General features: G+C 40.9%; 1 protein-coding gene across 1 annotated transcript in view; it reads right to left on the bottom strand.

The window, feature by feature from the left end:
• ADAMTS12 (ADAM metallopeptidase with thrombospondin type 1 motif 12) overlaps positions 1–17,474 on the bottom strand; it is a 405,596-nt gene that overhangs the window by 239,634 nt on the left and 148,488 nt on the right. Inside the window, 1 exon segment of the mRNA XM_082453678.1 lies at positions 2,549–2,699. Coding sequence (XP_082309804.1) covers positions 2,549–2,699 — 151 coding nt within the window.

Here is a 17,474-nt window from a genome sequence, read left to right as displayed (position 1 = left end):
GCACGAGGTGTACCTTAACGTGGGCTAATGACATGGCTAGTGTTGGTGAATTTCATCCCCTCTGCAGGGTAACATGGTACAAGAACACTGCAATTACCTGTTTCGGGGAGACCAAGCACATTTCAGTATACCAAGATTTTTAAATTCCAAATGTCAAGTGTACTTTAAGAATAATCACAAGCACATTAGCTTATTCTGCAATTTCTAGCTGTCATTTTAGTATTGAGTCACAATTACTGTCTCAGGGAGGGAGATCGTCACAAAGAACTGACACTTCCTTAACATCTAGAAATCGCACATTTCTTTTTTCTGTTATGTTATGTGGACCAGATGCCAGCACACTCTAGATTCATCTATGTGGCTACAAGTCACTCTTCATTTCATTTCAATGATTTACTGATTTTCCACTTTGCACCTAACACTATGTTACATACTGTTTGGGAAGGGAGTTCCTACTCTAATGGGGCTTTCCAGATAGTTGATAAAACAAGATTTATATTCAAGGAAGACTTAAAGAATAAACATGACAGAGTATAAAGTCCAAGGTATAATAGAACCTTGACTTAGGAGCTTGGTTATATTCTGAACACCAACTGCCTTGATGCTTTTGAAAATTCACTCCCTCCTCTGAGCCACAATTGCTTCTTTGGTGAGAGAAAGAGGCTCCATTAGGCACTCTCAAAGGTCCTTCTGACAAAGCTGTTCACTTCTGACATTCTGGGTTTTAAAGAAGTATAAGAGAGTATCTTTTAGAAGATGTGTGTGGAGAAATTCACAATGCAAAGATTGTTCCAAGGTGGGATTAATCAGAGAAGGTTTCATAGTAGTGGTAGGTCTTAAGGTTGGCCTAGAAGCACAATGATGAAATGGTATTGCAAGCACTATAACTGTGGTATTGTGTGTGACCTATTGGGGGCATGACATTTGTAAACCTCCTTCTTTTCCTATTCATCTCTTCTGCCTTTATGACTAAACACACGCCATTCTCAACACATTATTACTCAACTCTACCTCAACAGGGGAGTTATAAAGGAGAGAATGGGTTCAGGTGGGTGAATGAGGAAGAGCCTAACTCATTTCACAGAGCAACCATGCCTACAGGAGCAATTACCCAGCCAAATTCACTCACTGCCCTAGTAACTCCCTCCGCCATATTAATTACCTAGTGATCCAAAAACTATCAAATCACACATGCAAAGTGTCATCCATCACCCAAGATTAATAAGAATTGGGCAATTATTAATAGGAATTGGGCAATTATTCCAATTATTCCAATCCTTCCGGATAATTGGATTGGTGACAGAGTCCTAAAAATTCACACTGAAACTAAATTATCTGGAATGGTACCTCAATCACTCAAACCAACCAGATGATGCGTCTCTTCCCTTGGTGCTTTCTGGAAGGAGATTTAGATAGTAAGTTATCTAACTTAGGTCAGCGTTCCAATAGCTTACTAAAGTTAAGGAATTTAAGCAGCTGTCCATTTTTGTATACAGGAAATATAGACTCAAAAATTTCTTATTGTTTACATACTCTGCTAAGATTACGGAAGAAACTCCCAGGAAAGTTACCATCTATCTTAGGGTCTGGATGATGTCTGCAGAGAAATTACTCCTCCCCTTGTCCTTTCTTTCTCCTACTTGGCAAAACCAAGTTCTGAGTCCTCTGAAACCCTTATTGGAATCTACTATCCCTAATTCCTTCCTCATCTATTTTCCCTTTGAGGTCCATGGTTTCTAAATCCTTAAGACACATAAATAATATTATGGATTCCTTTTGTTAACTGTCTCCCTAGTCCACTATTTTTTTTCCTCTGAAGAAAGGAGAAACTAAATCATATTTTTTAAAAGTCCCAATTTCCAGTGGCCCTTTATGCATAACTATTATCTCCTACATATTAAAGAGAATATGGGCGTCGCAAGGAAATAACTTGGGTCAGTTTAGCTCTGAAAACTACCTGAAACTCTTTAGTACAAGGCAGAGGGGAGCAGTTCAGATCATTCCCAAGGCACAGGGGCAGATAACATACCTTGTAGTAGACTACAGACAAAACGCAGCCAAAGGAACCTTGGCTGAATTCATCATTTGATAACGTGTTGGTATTTTCTCAGTTTCTCTTCACACTATCACTATCAGCATCATCAAATATTTAAATCTGCTTTCCATACGCAGATATGACAAGCTGTCTAGTAATATTCCATGCTAATGTATTATAACATTGCTGATACTGCAAAGCATTGTTTGTAATTTAAACTATTTTCCTCCAAGGAATTCAGAAGACGCTTAAGAAAAAATGTACCATTATGAATACCATATAAATATCATCAACTAATGTGGCAAGGATGTAAGAGATACCTTTTTCCTTTCCCGTTAAGAATACAGAGACTTGAGTACAGAGAAGTGAAGGGTACAAGGGTACATATCTTCTGGCCACAGAATGGGGAGGAGATAACAGATTTGAAGAAGAGCAGGTCTTGTTGTAAAAAAAAAAAAACAATAATAAAACAGAAAAACTCCTCCATCCAGTGAGGAGATTAAGTCACAGTACCCTTTAATCCGCAGGCTGGCTCCTTCATCTCTGGGACGCCCGGCCTCTGCCTCCTGTACATGACATGTGGGTGGTATACTCCCTCAGCCAGCAGATGATTTTTGACAGGCTCAATGAAAAAGTCTCCATGTGGCAGATGGAAAAATCCAGTCTGTAAATACACGCAATACAAAGGTTTTATTTGAATCAATTCTTGACCAAGGCAAAGAAAATTAGTAAAGTGAAAATTATATAGATTATGATGAGCCCTGAAACTCATAAGACCGGTGCTTTCATCGTCTGCCATTTGATCTCACAGAAGAGCTACATGTAAATAATTTAGTGAAATGTCTTCATAGTCACAGTTATTAAATGTTTTGGGGTAATGATCCCTTTGAGACGCTAATGAAAAAAGTGTATATATACACACATATCCAAAGGTAGCATACAGTTTTTCAGGTTCGTGGATTTCCTCCACCCCTATAACTCATTGCTGGATATCTATGAATCTTAAATTAGGAACCAGTGTTTCCCGGTTGCCCTGTTATGGAACCAGTACTTATAATCCGTATTTCATGGACAACTTTTGGGAACATTTACCTGCAAGTGAGGAGCAGTTTGACTTGAAGTGTGTAATGCCATTCTGCTCTCAAGGAAACAAAGAAATATAATACTAATTTCCTGATCTGAGCCTGAGTTTCCAGGAGTCTAAAGAGGGCACTCTCATTTCACAGATACGGGAATCACCCAAAAGCTGGAGAATGCTGGGCAATGAATGACTCTTTTTGGAGGTCAGGTCTAGAAGCGGTATAGCCGACAACTCTGTTTTCTCTTTGGGAAAATTTCCTAGTGCCCAGTTAAGATGTTTAGGAATTGCTTTGCCAGTGATCTCCTAGGATGGACTTAACTCTCAGGATCTGAATTCTATATTGATGAAAAAGAGGGCTTGCCCTCGACTCTCTCCTTGCAGCTTCACCTTGAGGTGACCAAGAGCTCAGACTCTGGAATTAACCTGGCTTCACATCCCAGCTCCTCCACTTTTTAGCTCTGTGATTTGGGACAAATGACTTGCTCAGGTTAAGCCTTCTCCATTGAAAAAATGGGGATAACCAAGGGATGCTGTGAAGATTAAATGAGTTAATACATGCGAAGCTCCTAGAAAAGGGCGTGGCCCACAGTCTTATCTGTTATTAGACTCTTGCCAGATCTCAGATTTTACGTCTTTTCATTGTCTTAGGGTCTCCGGAGTCAATATAGCAGTTCAATGAATATTAAGTTTGCAAAAATAAACCTGGAAAGTTTGAGGTTAGGAAAAATGTGAATGGGTCCCAAAGTTCAAGGTCCCTCACCACATGTCAGCAAGCTGGGGATGCTCTGCTACACAGACGAGTCTGAAGACGGGGTGAGCGGCCCCCGGGGTCAGGAGGCAACAGGGGCTCTGTGAAGGGAGATGCTCTCTGCTGAACAGGCTTTAACTTGGGGGTCTTTCCAAAACGTTTGCTGCACTGTACCAGTAATACAACCAGATCTAAACATAAACCTCACAATTGGCTTCCTATTTTGATTACTGACCTTAAAGTATCTTTGATAACAGGGAGAACAGAAAAAAAGGAACACTTTACTGAAAGTCATACAAATAGCTCTGTGACCTTGAATGGGTCACCCAACCTGTAAAATGTGGATAATGCCTACCACCTCATAGGGCTGTTAGGAGAAGCAAATGAGCTGAAGCTTATCAAAGTGCCATGTGAACTGCTTTACAAATGCAGGGTGGTATTATTTTAACTACCAACTCCAGAAGCGGTTATATCTGACTTCAAATTTGCTGGCATTTCTTAGGAGACATGACATTTTTTTTCCTCAGCCTCTTTCTTTGAGGAAAAACCTCTGGGACAGGAATCAGTGACAAGGTCCAGACTACAATAAACTAGCTGGAAACAGACTTATGCAGGACTGAGATTGGGTTATATTTCTACTCTGAGACAAAGACCAGGGACACAAAGAGACGATGGGCCTATTGCTAATGAAGCTCATTTGTTCCATGGAAACAAAAGAGAAGGCAAGGACTCCTCGGGGATGGCTGGTGTGGGGGCCATTTGTGCAACTGCCATCAACCTAATACTAAAGTCCTTGAAGAAAAAATAAATAACATCAACAAGAAGGATATATTGGTATTTCTCCAGCCTCAAATTTTGGACCCAGGTGGTGCAGAAGAAACAGATGGGGCTCCAGTTGAGAACATAATAACTATTTTATGGGCAAGACGAATGAGGGTGCCTGAAAGCCAAAGAAGCATTTTCTTAAAGGCTTCCTTCCATTTCCGTTCCTGCACGAGGCCAGCTTTGCCAGTGTATACCTGGAAATCACCTGTACAGCCTAAATATTTCTCAGAAGCTGGATGGAGACTTAGGAGAGCAGGGTGACCCACCAGCTGGAGGGGAAACAGAACATCTGCTCATATGCAAGTGGGGCTGTTGGCCCCAGGACCCCGTGTCTGTCGCAGAGAAGGGAAGGGACAGGATAGGGGATGACGGGACATCACTGGTTCACGGAGAGTGAGGCGGGAAGATTTCCCAGCTGAGCTCTGCACCTCCCCTCTCCCCCAACATATAAACACAGAGCTTTGTACACCTGGTACCCAAGTGGCCATGGGTCACTGGTCTCTTCTCATCTAACCAGAGCCAGGTCATGCTCTGGTTAGAGGATACACTGGTTTGCTTTCCACCGGAAGGAAGGACTGGCTCCACGCTTTCCCTGAAGCTAACTGCCCAAGAGAACCACCTTCTTCCACTGCCAGCTCTGGATCTGGACCAAAGAAGGTGCTCTTCATTCCAGTCTTCTCTACAAACTGCTCACCTCTTATATCTTTGAAGGAGAATGAGAATGGACTTGAGGAAAAGGTATCTAATTCACTGGGGGCTTGAACAGGTTCCCAGAAGAACCAGAGCAGGATGAGCCCCAGGCAGAAGCTCAAAGCAGACAAGTTTGCCCTTTGACCTCCGTCATCTCCTCTTCCTCCTGCCAGTATCCAGTATCCCAGCACACTGCTAACTGTCCTTTGGAAATAAACTCACCTCCTTGTTTTAACTAAGTTATAAATATCTGTGAATGCTTCCTAAGGCTCTCTTCTAAGAATTGTTTTAAATAAACTGTATTTTGAAGCATTATAAAAATACAGAAAGATATGCAGGTTATAATTGTAAAGTCCCCTAAATCTTTCATAGAGGGCACACCTAAACGCAGAAACAGAACATTGCCAGCAGCCAAGAAACTTCCTGTTTCCCTTCCCAGTCAATACCATCCCCAAGGGTAACCTTACACTGATTTCTAACACTAATACATTTGTTTTAAACCTATCCTTAATTCTTTACAGGAAGCATTACTTGATACAAAAATAATAATAATAATAATGTCTTCTAGTTCGTTTCGAGTGTTAGGGACTGGCCAATGGAAGAAATTTAAGGCAGGGGGATTTCTCAAGGTCCATTAAACCAGACTCTTCATACTACTTCTTACCAGTCCCAACCAGTGGGGATGAGACAAAGGACTGAGCTACCTTAGCATGAGTCATTTGGCATTGAACCTCTACTGCTCTCTGCTAAGGAAGGAGGGGGAAGAAGCTTAAGAGTCTTTAGTACCAATTTATTCTTCCTAGTCTCCTATTGAGAATAGTTGCCTACAACCTCTCCTCCTTCTCCTCAACTCCCATCAAAGTTGTAGTCATCTTGATGTACTTGACGTTATACTTCAGTTGGTGCAATGATTTGGGGTCCAATGGGAAACTGGTAGTGTCTTACAAGCAATTTGTGAATAGAATGTTCTAGAACTGCAAAGCCCAGAGACCTTGAAGAGTCACCTAACCTATGCTGTCATGCCTTCAGGTTTTACCACAGGTGAAAACGGCAGACCAAAGAATAAAAACAATGGTATTGTAAAAGACATAAGGGGAAATTATCAAATTCAACACTCAGGGCCCTGTGTTGTACAACTCAAGGGGGTGTTATTCACATAGAAAAAACTGTGAGTGGCACCCCCTGGAGGTGTGCAGTGGAACATTGTCACTAAAACTCATCAACCTGTCCTGGAAAGAAATGCCTTTTTCACTTGAAAATTTCAGAAGTTAACAAATCAATTTGTTTCTTACCATGGTGATGAAGACAACATGATGAACATATTCTGAAATCAAGAACAGAAAAAAACTAATTTGGGATAAAGAGGTACCCAAGATACTCAATTATAGTGCATGGATCACTGGGAAAGATATCACCTGTCGCTCACTATATACACAGGACAGAAGATAAAATCAGACCCCCAAATCACCCTTATGGATTATCAATCTGCATCTATCACATGGCCAGCCCAGTGCTAAGAGCTCTCAGAGGGGCAGTGACCCCTGCCCTCGAGGTTTACAACCCAGCCAGGAAGACAGGACTGATATCCATAAAACAGCAGAAAGGAGAACAACAAAGCTCTAGAATGTTTGTGTTTAAAAAGGTATAGTGCTCACATGTCCCGAGACACTAGCCCATAAGCTCTGATGCCACTGGGCCTAGAGGTCAGAACTTGAGTCCTGTATCACAGACCTTTCCCCACCTCACACAGCATCTTTGCAGAAGGTGAGGGGAGGTACCTCCCTAGGTGATACAGATTCCAGTGCTGTGTCCCAGAGAAGACAAAGGCCATTGAGGGCAGATGCTTTTCGAGGGCACAGACAGAAGACTGAACTTCTACAGTCTCCAATACACCTGGTCCAGTCCTAAAGCCATTACAGCCTTCCAGAATTATTAACTTTTTTGTTGCTGGGTAGCAAGATGCAGAAAAACTTTCTATCATTTAATACGCAGCCAGGACACTAAGTCAGAAGTCAAGGGATGAAAGGGAAATCGACAGTAACACAATCATAGTAGGGGACTTTAACACCTCACTTTCACCAATGGACAGATCATCCAAAATGAAAATAAATAAGGAAACACAAGCTTTAAATGATACATTAAACAAGATGGACTTAATTGATATTTATAGGACATTCCACCCAAAAACAACAGAATACACATTTTTCTCAAGTGCTCATGGAACATTCTCCAGGATAGATCATATCTTGGGTCACAAATCAAGCCTTGGTAAATTTAAGAAAATTGAAATCGTATCAGGTAACTTTTCTGACCACAACGCTATGAGACTAGATATCAATTACAGGAAAAGGTCTGTAAAAAATAAAAACACATGGAGGCTACACAATACACTACTTAATAACGAAGTGATCACTGAAGAAATCAAAGGGGAAATAAAAAAATACCTAGAAACAAATGACAATGGAGACACGACGACCCAAAACCTATGGGATGCAGCAAAAGCAGTGCTAAGAGGGAAGTTTATAGCAATACAAGCCTACATCAAGAAACAGGAAACATCTTGAATAAACAACCTAACCTTGCACCTAAAGCAATTAGAGAAAGAAGAGCAAAAAAACCCCAAAGCTAGCAGAAGGAAAGAAATCATAAAGATCAGATCAGAAATAAATGAAAAAGAAATGAAGGAAACAATAGCAAAAATCAATGAAACTAAAAGCTGGTTCTTCGAGAAGATAAACAAAATTGATAAACCATTAGCCAGACTCATCAAGAGAAAAAGGGAGAAGACTCAAATCAATAGAATTAGAAATGAAAAAGGAGAAGTAACCACTGACACTGCAGAAATACAAAGGATCATGAGAGATTACTACAAGCAACTATATGACAATAAAATGGACAACCTGGAAGAAATGGACAGATTCTTAGAAATGCACAACCTACCGAGACTGAACCAGGAAGAAATAGAAAATATGAACAGACCAATCACAAGCACTGAAATTGAAACTGTGATTAAAAATCTTCCAACAAACAAAAGCCCAGGACCAGATGGCTTCACAGGCGAATTCTATCAAACATTTAGAGAAGAGCTAACACCTATCCTTCTCAAACTCTTCCAAAATATTGCAGAGGGAGGAACACACCCAAACTCATTCTACGAGGCCACCATCACCCTGATACCAAAACCAGACAAACATGTCACAAAGAAAGAAAACTACAGGCCAATATCACTGATGAACATAGATGCAAAAATCCTCAACAAAATACTAGCAAACAGAATCCAACAGCACATTAAAAGTATTATACACCATGATCAAGTGAGGTTTATTCCAGGAATGCAAGGATTCTTCAATATACGCAAATCAATCAACGTGATACATCATATTAACAAATTGAAGGAGAAAAACCATATGATCATCTCAATAGATGCAGAGAAAGCTTTCGACAAAATTCAACACCCATTTATGATAAAAGCCCTACAGAAAGTAGGCATAGAGGGAACTTTCCTCAACATAATAAAGGCCATATATGACAAACCCACAGCCAACATTGTCCTCAATGGTGAAAAACTGAAACCATTTCCACTAAGATCAGGAACAAGACAAGGTTGCCCACTCTTACCACTATTATTCAACATAGTTTTGGAAGTGTTAGCCACAGCAATCAGAGAAGAAAAAGAAATAAAAGAAATCCAAATGGGAAAAGAAGAAGTCAAGCTGTCACTGTTTGCAGATGACATGATACTATACATAGAGAATCCTAAAACTGTCACCAGAAAACTACTAGAGCTAATCAATGAATTTGGTAAAGTAGCAGGATACAAAATTAATGCACAGAAATTTCTTGCATTCCTATATACTAATGATGAAAAATCTGAAAGTGAAATTAAGAGAACACTCCCGTTTACCACTGCGACAAAAAGAATAAAATATCTAGGAATAAACCTACCTAAGGAGACAAAAGACCTGTATGCAGAAAATTATAGGACACTGATGAAAGAAATTAAAGATGATACAAATAGATGGAGAGATATACCATGTTCTTGGATTGGAAGAATCAACATTGTGAAAATGACTCTACTACCCAAAGCAATCTACAGATTCAATGCAATCCCTATCAAACTACCACTGGCATTTTTTACAGAACTAGAACAAAAAATTTCACAATTTGTATGGAGACACAAAAGACCCCGAATAGCCAAAGCAATCTTGAGAACAAAAAATGGAGCTGGAGGAATCAGGCTCCCTGACTTCAGACTATATTACAAAGCTACAGTAATCAAGACAGTATGGTACTGGCACAAAAACAGAAATATAGATCAATGGAACAGGATAGAAAGCCCAGAGATAAACCCACGCACATATGGTCACCTTTTCTTTGATAAAGGAGGCAAGCATATACAGTGGAGAAAAGACAGCCTCTTCAATAAGTGGTGCTGGGAAAACTGGACAGCTACATGTAAAAGTATGAAATTAGAACACTCCCTGACACCATACACAAAAATAAACTCAAAATGGATTAAAGACCTAAGTGTAAGGCCAGACACTATAAAACTCTTAGAGGAAAACATAGGCAGAACACTCTATGACATAAATCACAGCAAGATCCTTTTTGACCCAGCCCCTAGAGAAATGGAAATAAAAACACAAATAAACAAATGGGACCTAATGAAACTTAAAAGCTTTTGCACACCAAAGGAAACCATAAACAAGACCAAAAGACAACCCTCAGAATGGGAGAAAATATTTGCAAATGAAGCAACTGACAAAGGATTACTCTCCAAAATTTACAAGCAGCTCATGCAGCTCAATAACAAAAAAACAAACAACCCAATCCAAAAATGGGCAGAAGACCTAAATAGACATTTCTCCAAAGAAGATATACAGATGGCCAACAGACACATGAAAGAATGCTCAACATCATTAATCATTAGAGAAATGCAAATCAAAACTACAGTGAGGTATCATCTCACACCGGTCAGAATGGCCATCATCAAAAAATCTACAAACAATAAATGCTGGAGAGGGTGTGGAGAAAAGGGACCCCTCTTGCACTGTTGGTGGGAATGTAAATTGATACAGCCACTATGGAGAACAGTATGGAGGTTCCTTAAAAAACTAAAACTAGAACTACCATACGACCCAGCAATCCCACTACTGGGCATATACCCTAAGAAAACCATAATTCAAAAAGAGTCATGTACCAAAATGTTCATTGCAGCTCTATTTACAATAGCCAGGACATGGAAGCAACCTAAGTGTCCATCATCGGATGAATGGATAAAGAAGATGTGGCACATATATACAATGGAATATTACTCAGCCATAAAAAGAAATGAAATGGAGGTATTTGTAATGAGGTGGATGGCGTTAGAGCCTGTGATACAGAGTGAAGTAAGTCAGAAAGAGAAAAACAAATACAGTATGCTATCACATATATATGGAATCTAAGGAAAAAAAAAAAAGGCCATGAAGAACCTAGTGGCAGGATGGCAATAAAGACACAGACCTACTAAAGAATGGACTTGAGGATATGGGGAGGGGGAGGGGTGAGATTTGACAGGATGAGAGAGTGTCATGGACATATATACACTACCAAATGTAAAATAGCTAGCTAGTGGGAAGCAGCCGCATAGCACAGGGTGATCAGCACGGTGCTTTGTGACCGCCTGGGGTGGTGGGATGGGGAGGGTGGGAGGGAGGGAGATGTGGGAGGGAGGAGATATGGGAACGTGTGTATATCTGTAGCTGATTCACTTTGTTATAAAGCAGAAACTAAGACACCATTGTGAAGCAATTATACTTCAATAAAGATGTTTAAAAAAAAAAAAAAAGAAGAAGTCAAGGGATGACAGAAGCCTCAGCATACAGAGATGAGACCACTGGGAAGATTCCTCCAGGAATAATCCCCCCTCTGCTCTGAGGCCAAGAGCTCCCTGACTGGCCCTCATGGAGCCAAAGGGGAGTGTAACCTGGTAATGTCATCGATTCACAAAGATTTTGCATATTAGTCTTGGCAGCCCTAGGTAAAGCTCAAGCCAGGAAGACATTCTCTGGTGCATCCACCTGGTCGCACATGTGCCAGGCAGGTTTTGCAACAATACAGATCTGGTCCCTACCTCCTAAAACAGTGCTGTCAAATAGAACTTCCTGTGATGACAGAGATGTTCTGTATCTGCACTGTCCAACTCAATAGCCACTAGCCACATGTGTCTATTGAGCACTTGATTTGTGGCTAATGTAACAGTGGAACTGAATTCTTAACTTCATTTAACTCTAATTATTATCTTTAAACAGCCCCAGGTGGTTAATGGCTACCATATTGGACTGCATATTTCTACAGAGTGGCTGACTAGTGAAGGAGAGGGATCCATATGTGTATGCATCATACAGTGACGAGTACTGGAATCCAGGGAAAATTTGAAGACTTGTCTTAGAAGAAAAACAAACTGCAAAAATGTGACATTTCACTATAATAGTTTGTTTTTTTGTGATCAAGCCAATCAGGAGCCAACTTGGAAACACCAAAGTAATGCACACAGCAGAGAATTGAAAGAAGCAACTAGGTATAAAAAATGTAACATTTACCCAAATTAAAATGAATCATGTTGAGTTCATTTTTGTGTATGGTGTTAGGAAGTGTTCTAATTTCATTCTTTTACATGTAGCTGTCCAGGTTTCCCAGCACCACTTATTGAAGAGACTGTCTTTTCTCCATTGTATATTCTTGCCTCCTTTATCGAAGATAAGGTGACCATATGTGCATGGGTTTATCTCTGGGCTTTCTATCCTGTTCCATTGATCTATATTTCTGTTTTTGTGCCAGTACCATACTGTCTTGATTACTGTAGCTTGGTAGTATAGTCTGAAGTCAGGGAGCCTGATTCCTCAGGGAGATCAGCTCAGTGCTTTGTGACCACCTAGAGGGGTGGGGCAGGGAGGGTGGGAGGGAGACGCAAGAGGGAGGGGATATGGGGATATATGTATACATATAGCTGATTCACTTTGTTATAAAGCAGAAACTAACACAACATTGTAAGGCAATTATACTCCAATAAAGATGTTTTAAAAAAAAGTGAATCATGGGGAACAAATCTGGCAGGACAAGGGTTGTGTGAGGGAGCTGCCATTGTCCTGAGGCCAGAATGGAAGCGGCATGGAGGTACCAGGAAAAGCCAGGGACTGGGGTTGTGATCATACAGAATCGAAAGCCAAGCTCTACTTCGAGAAGGAGCTGTCCCCGTTAGAGCCCTAGAATATCAACCTACATGTCCTCATACCTCGCCGATGCTCTTCGGAGGAACCTACCCAAACCCTAATATACACAAGACCACATCCCACACACTGGCTGGCAGTTCAGAGTCCAAGTAGTAGAAAAAAAAATCCCTACATTAGAAAGTTGATAAAATGAGTTCAAAAAATATATAAGATCAAAAAGTTATGACAGGGTTTAATCAAAATAGCATGAGTTGTGGTCAAATTAGTTAAAACGTTGAGCCCCAGTTTTCTCATCTGCACAATGGGGCAAAATCTATCTTAATTAGCATGGTTGTAATAACTATCAGAGACACTGTATTAAAATGCCTAGCAGAAGGCTTGACATATATATGGTAGGTAGTCATAAATGCACAGTAGCTCATTTTATCATAGCATCATCCACAGTGAACACGATATAAAGGGGTGACTGAAAGCAGGTATTCTCAAGTCCAGCCATTTGGTTCATCTCTTAGCTGCACGTAACTTAAGCTCTCTGGGCTTCAGTTTTCTCATGTGAAAAATATAAATAGAGGTAGTAACTTGTTAACTAGCTTATTAAAAAGTGTCATGTTTACTAAATGAGTTAGTGTAAAGTGCTTGGATGAGTGTCAGCACATAGTATGTACCTAATAAGTGTTAGCTATTAGCTATTATGATAGTCTAAGAAACATTCCCCCCAGATCCCTGATGTGATGGATAATTTTATGTTTCAACACAACAGGCTATGAGGTGCCCAGATTAAACATTATTTCTGGGTGTGTCTGTGAGGGCGTTTCCAGATGTCATCAGCATTTAAATCAGTGGGCTCAGTCGATTGCTGTCCCCAATGTGGGTGGGTGTCATCCAATTTCTCGAGGTTCAGATCTTCTCCAGCCCTCAGACTGGGATTTACACCATCAGCTCCCCTGGCTGTCAGGCCTTCAGCCATGGACCAAATGACACCATGGCTGTCCTGGTTCTCCAGCTTGCAGATGGCAGATTCTGCAACTTCTTAGCCTCCATAATCGTCTGAGCCAATTCTTCATAATAAATACACTAATTAGGGGAGAATCAGTGGTACCTGGACGTACATTGAACTGTCTGGAAAAATCTGAGAGGAGACAGAATTAATAGCTTTCTCTTTCTTGCTTTTTGATAGTCTTAGAGCTGGAAGCGATGGTGGAAGCCTTCGAATCAAACTTCACACACCACTCAGCCTGGGAGGTTGGTTTTCAGGGCATCGCTCAGGAAGATCAAGGCTGATTCTCAAACTGGGATTTCTTCAAATGAATTAAGGCTGAAATCTTCAATAAACTTAGTTTCCAAGTCTCTAGGTCAACCACGGGAGCCAGGTCCTGCCCTCCCCCTTCTCCTACTGGAAACAGAATCTACAGCACATTATGTATTCCACTAGTGGAAAAGCCAGACTTTGGAGACAGGGCTGAGTTCAACACTCAACTCCAGCACTAGCAAGCAGGGTAGTAATTTGCACAAGTAATTTGGTCTCTCTGAGCCTCGGTCTCCTCATCTGTAAAATGGCGACAAGAACGTATTCTTTGTTGACGAGTTTTGATAAGAACAGAATAAAGTAATATATAAAAATGAGCCTGAACAGTGCCTGGCCTGCTGTCCCCATGGTTTTCCTCCAGGTGATGGTGCTTGGACTCTTACCTGTGACTCAATCAATCACTTCCTCATCTTGCAGCATGCTTAACATGGTTGTTTGTTTCTGGAAGTACTCAGATTGGGGTTCCAGAAGAAAACCTTCTGCTCACATAAGGGTAGAAAAGTTGTCCCTTAATTAATTTTCTTTGTTTCTTACTTGATAGTACTTGAAACTGAGTGCATTTATTCAATTACAATTCCCAAGAGCTGTTGCCACAGATTCACTCACTATTTTTCTTATGGGAGGTTGGATAGAAAGAGAGATAAGAGATAGAGAGAGATAGAGATAGAGAGAGAGAGAGAGAGAGAGATAGGACAGCCACTCAGCCCAATAAAGTGGATTTTTAGAAATTTAAAATGTAACCACCAAAGAGAATGAGGCATCAGATGACCCACTTATCTCTAATTTTAGCATGCAAAAGAACCACATGGAAAGCTATTAAAAATGCATATACCTGGGAGCCTTGTCCAGAGATTCCAATCAGTAAATCTAATGTGATACCCAGGAATCTGCATTTTAGTAAGCACCTTGGGGTTGTTGATATAGATAATTCATGTATCATATTCTGAAAAACACTACGCTATTCCATTAGGTAGTGCTGGATTGTTTTTAACTTCTCTCACCATCAAACTGGCATAACACTACAGATATGGCGAAATACTTGTCATGGCCCTAATTAAACATTTAGTTCACCTCGATCAAAAGAAGTGTCAACAATAATGATTGCTGATTGCAGTTTGTACAGAATATCCCCCTGAATCTGAGGTTCGCAGAGAAGGCCCTTAACATCTTGGCAGATCAGGGCACTTAAAAGATCCCCAAAAATAAAGTTTAAACCATTCTAGGAAGTAGGTGAATAAATGTTTTGGATTTGAAATGTGAAATAAATGTGAAATCATTTCACACCAAGAAGAAAACGTGCAGTCTGAAAGAAGCTGACCTGACACAAATGCTAAAGAATCCTACCAAACCTATTATTCTCAAAAATTAAAGAAGAAATTTTCATTACATCTCAAACCATGTGTTCTTAGATAAGCCAACAGAATCAAGGAACATCATCTACGAGTCACTGTAGCAACCAATAACTCAACAGAACTTCTCTCTCATGCTGTCTTCAGGGACAGGGTGGGAGCCTCATAGATGACAGTGTCTTAAAAAATGGTCTTTCTAATCCCATCAGACACTTAAGGTCATTTCTGACTCATTCTCCCAATAATCTTCTATCAGACAATTTTTTTGTTTCTCAAAATTTCTCTATGTGTTTGCTTTTTTTTGTCCCTCTAAGCAGCAATCCATGTTTGTCATCACTAGAAAATGAGAAGCCCAACTAAAAGGAAGGGGAAAAAATTAGCTAGTACCTTGGGAGCCCAGGAACCATGTTATTAAGGAGAACAAGTGAAAGCACTTTCTTCAACGGGGAGCAGAAAACCATTATCGTAGATTTAGCCAAGACACAACACTATTCTTTCATGAAGCCCCAGCAGTCCATCATTCTCCAGTCAGAAAACACCCTCCACTGTAAGGATGCAAAGCCCCCCCCCCACCCCTGGGCTGTGGAGAACACGACCCTGGCCCTGCTTCTCCCACTGTGATGGGTGACAATCCCTGATGGGCAACAATCCCTGATCAGGGAGAGCTCCCACTCCTGGAGGGAAGAGCACAACAGCCTGTCAAGACTGTTGATATGGCCACCAAAGTGATTTTGAACTGAAACAGAGCATTCCAGGGTTATTTACCAATGGCTCAGGGCCAAAGGGGAATGCCTTGTCTCATGGCTTAGTGATGGGAGTTGGCAAACCATGAGAGAATTTGATGGCCCGTTAACTTCACTAAGTGCCATGGCAGAGAAAGGGGGAAAAAAGGAAGAGGAGGTCTAGTGTGCAATGCTAAAGACATGAATGTGACCACTGAGAAATATTTATATCCTCATTACATGTCTAGAACGAAATTGGTTAAAGGAAGATTTGCCTTCCCAAGGGCTCTTCGTGAGAGTGTAAGTCCACACTCACTGTCTCTACTTTGTATGCCACACTGAAGTCATAACTATAGTGGAACAAATTTGTTTTAGTTACTTGTAATCGCCCACTACCCTGTGAGGAGAACGGGTCTGGGTTAATACAGTACTTTTAGGCCAAGGGCAAAAGAAAACCTTCCTACTCAGTAGAATAGACTTTGACCTCCTTGAAGACAACATTAAAGTGGTATGAGGAAGGGAAATAGCAACTGAGGAAGTCCTAAATAAGGGTGTTTAAGAAAGAAGGAAGGGCTTCCCTGGTGGCGCAGTGGTTAAGAATCTGCCTGCCAATGCAGGGGACACGGGTTCGAGCCCTGGTCTGGGAATATCCCACATGCCGTGGAGCAACTAAGCCCGTGAGCCACAACTACTGAGCCTGCGCGTCTGGAGCCTGTGCTCCGCAACGGGAGAGGCCGCGACAGTGAGAGGCCCATACACCGCGATGAAGAGTGGCCCCCACTCGCCACAACTGGAGAAAGCCCTCGCACAGAAACGAAGACCCAACACAGCCAAAAATAAAAATAAATAAATAAATAAATTTATTAAAACAAAAAAAGGAAGAAAGAAGGGAGAAGCTGGGAGTCCCAGAAATAATCCAGATTTAGATAAAGCGGCACCTGGAGATGGAGAGGCTAGAAAGGAAAAAACCCATAGAAGAAGATGCATCAGCTGGCGGCCAACGTGAAAGATGTGCAAAAAAGAAAATGGGGATTTTTGTTTGGAGCATCATAGGAAATGTACAAGGTAAACTCCTTTATCTTTTTTACCTATGAAACCTTCAGTAAAACAAACACTGTTCTCTAATACTTTTTTTTTGTGACTAGAAATACTGTATCCTCCCTCAAAGGTGGCACAGGGAGAGAAAGAGAATCACTGAAGCAATATATATGAGGAATCTCTTTTTCTCTTTAAGTAGAGGGTAAAATCGTCTACTTGAGGCAAGTAGGAAAGGCATCTGGGAAACTGCTCTGAAGAATGGGAGAAGGCACCAACCTTTGACAGAGCCCAGTTGAAGCCTCAGCTGAGATCGTGAGCCACTGAAAAGCAAGTCAAAGGAGATGACAAACGAGGCAAATGCAGAAGAGGTTGTGGTCAGAAAGGGGAATATTAAAGTTTAAGCATTCAGGGCTTGTAAGGCAAGCCTGGTAGGGTAGGATGAATATGGCCCCCAAAGATGTTCACA

This window comes from Balaenoptera physalus, assembly GCF_965194825.1.
Source record: "Balaenoptera physalus genome assembly, chromosome: 3".
Lineage (NCBI taxonomy): Eukaryota > Metazoa > Chordata > Mammalia > Artiodactyla > Balaenopteridae > Balaenoptera > Balaenoptera physalus.
Note: the sequence above shows the minus strand (reverse complement) of the source record. Positions and strands in the feature narration are given on the sequence as shown.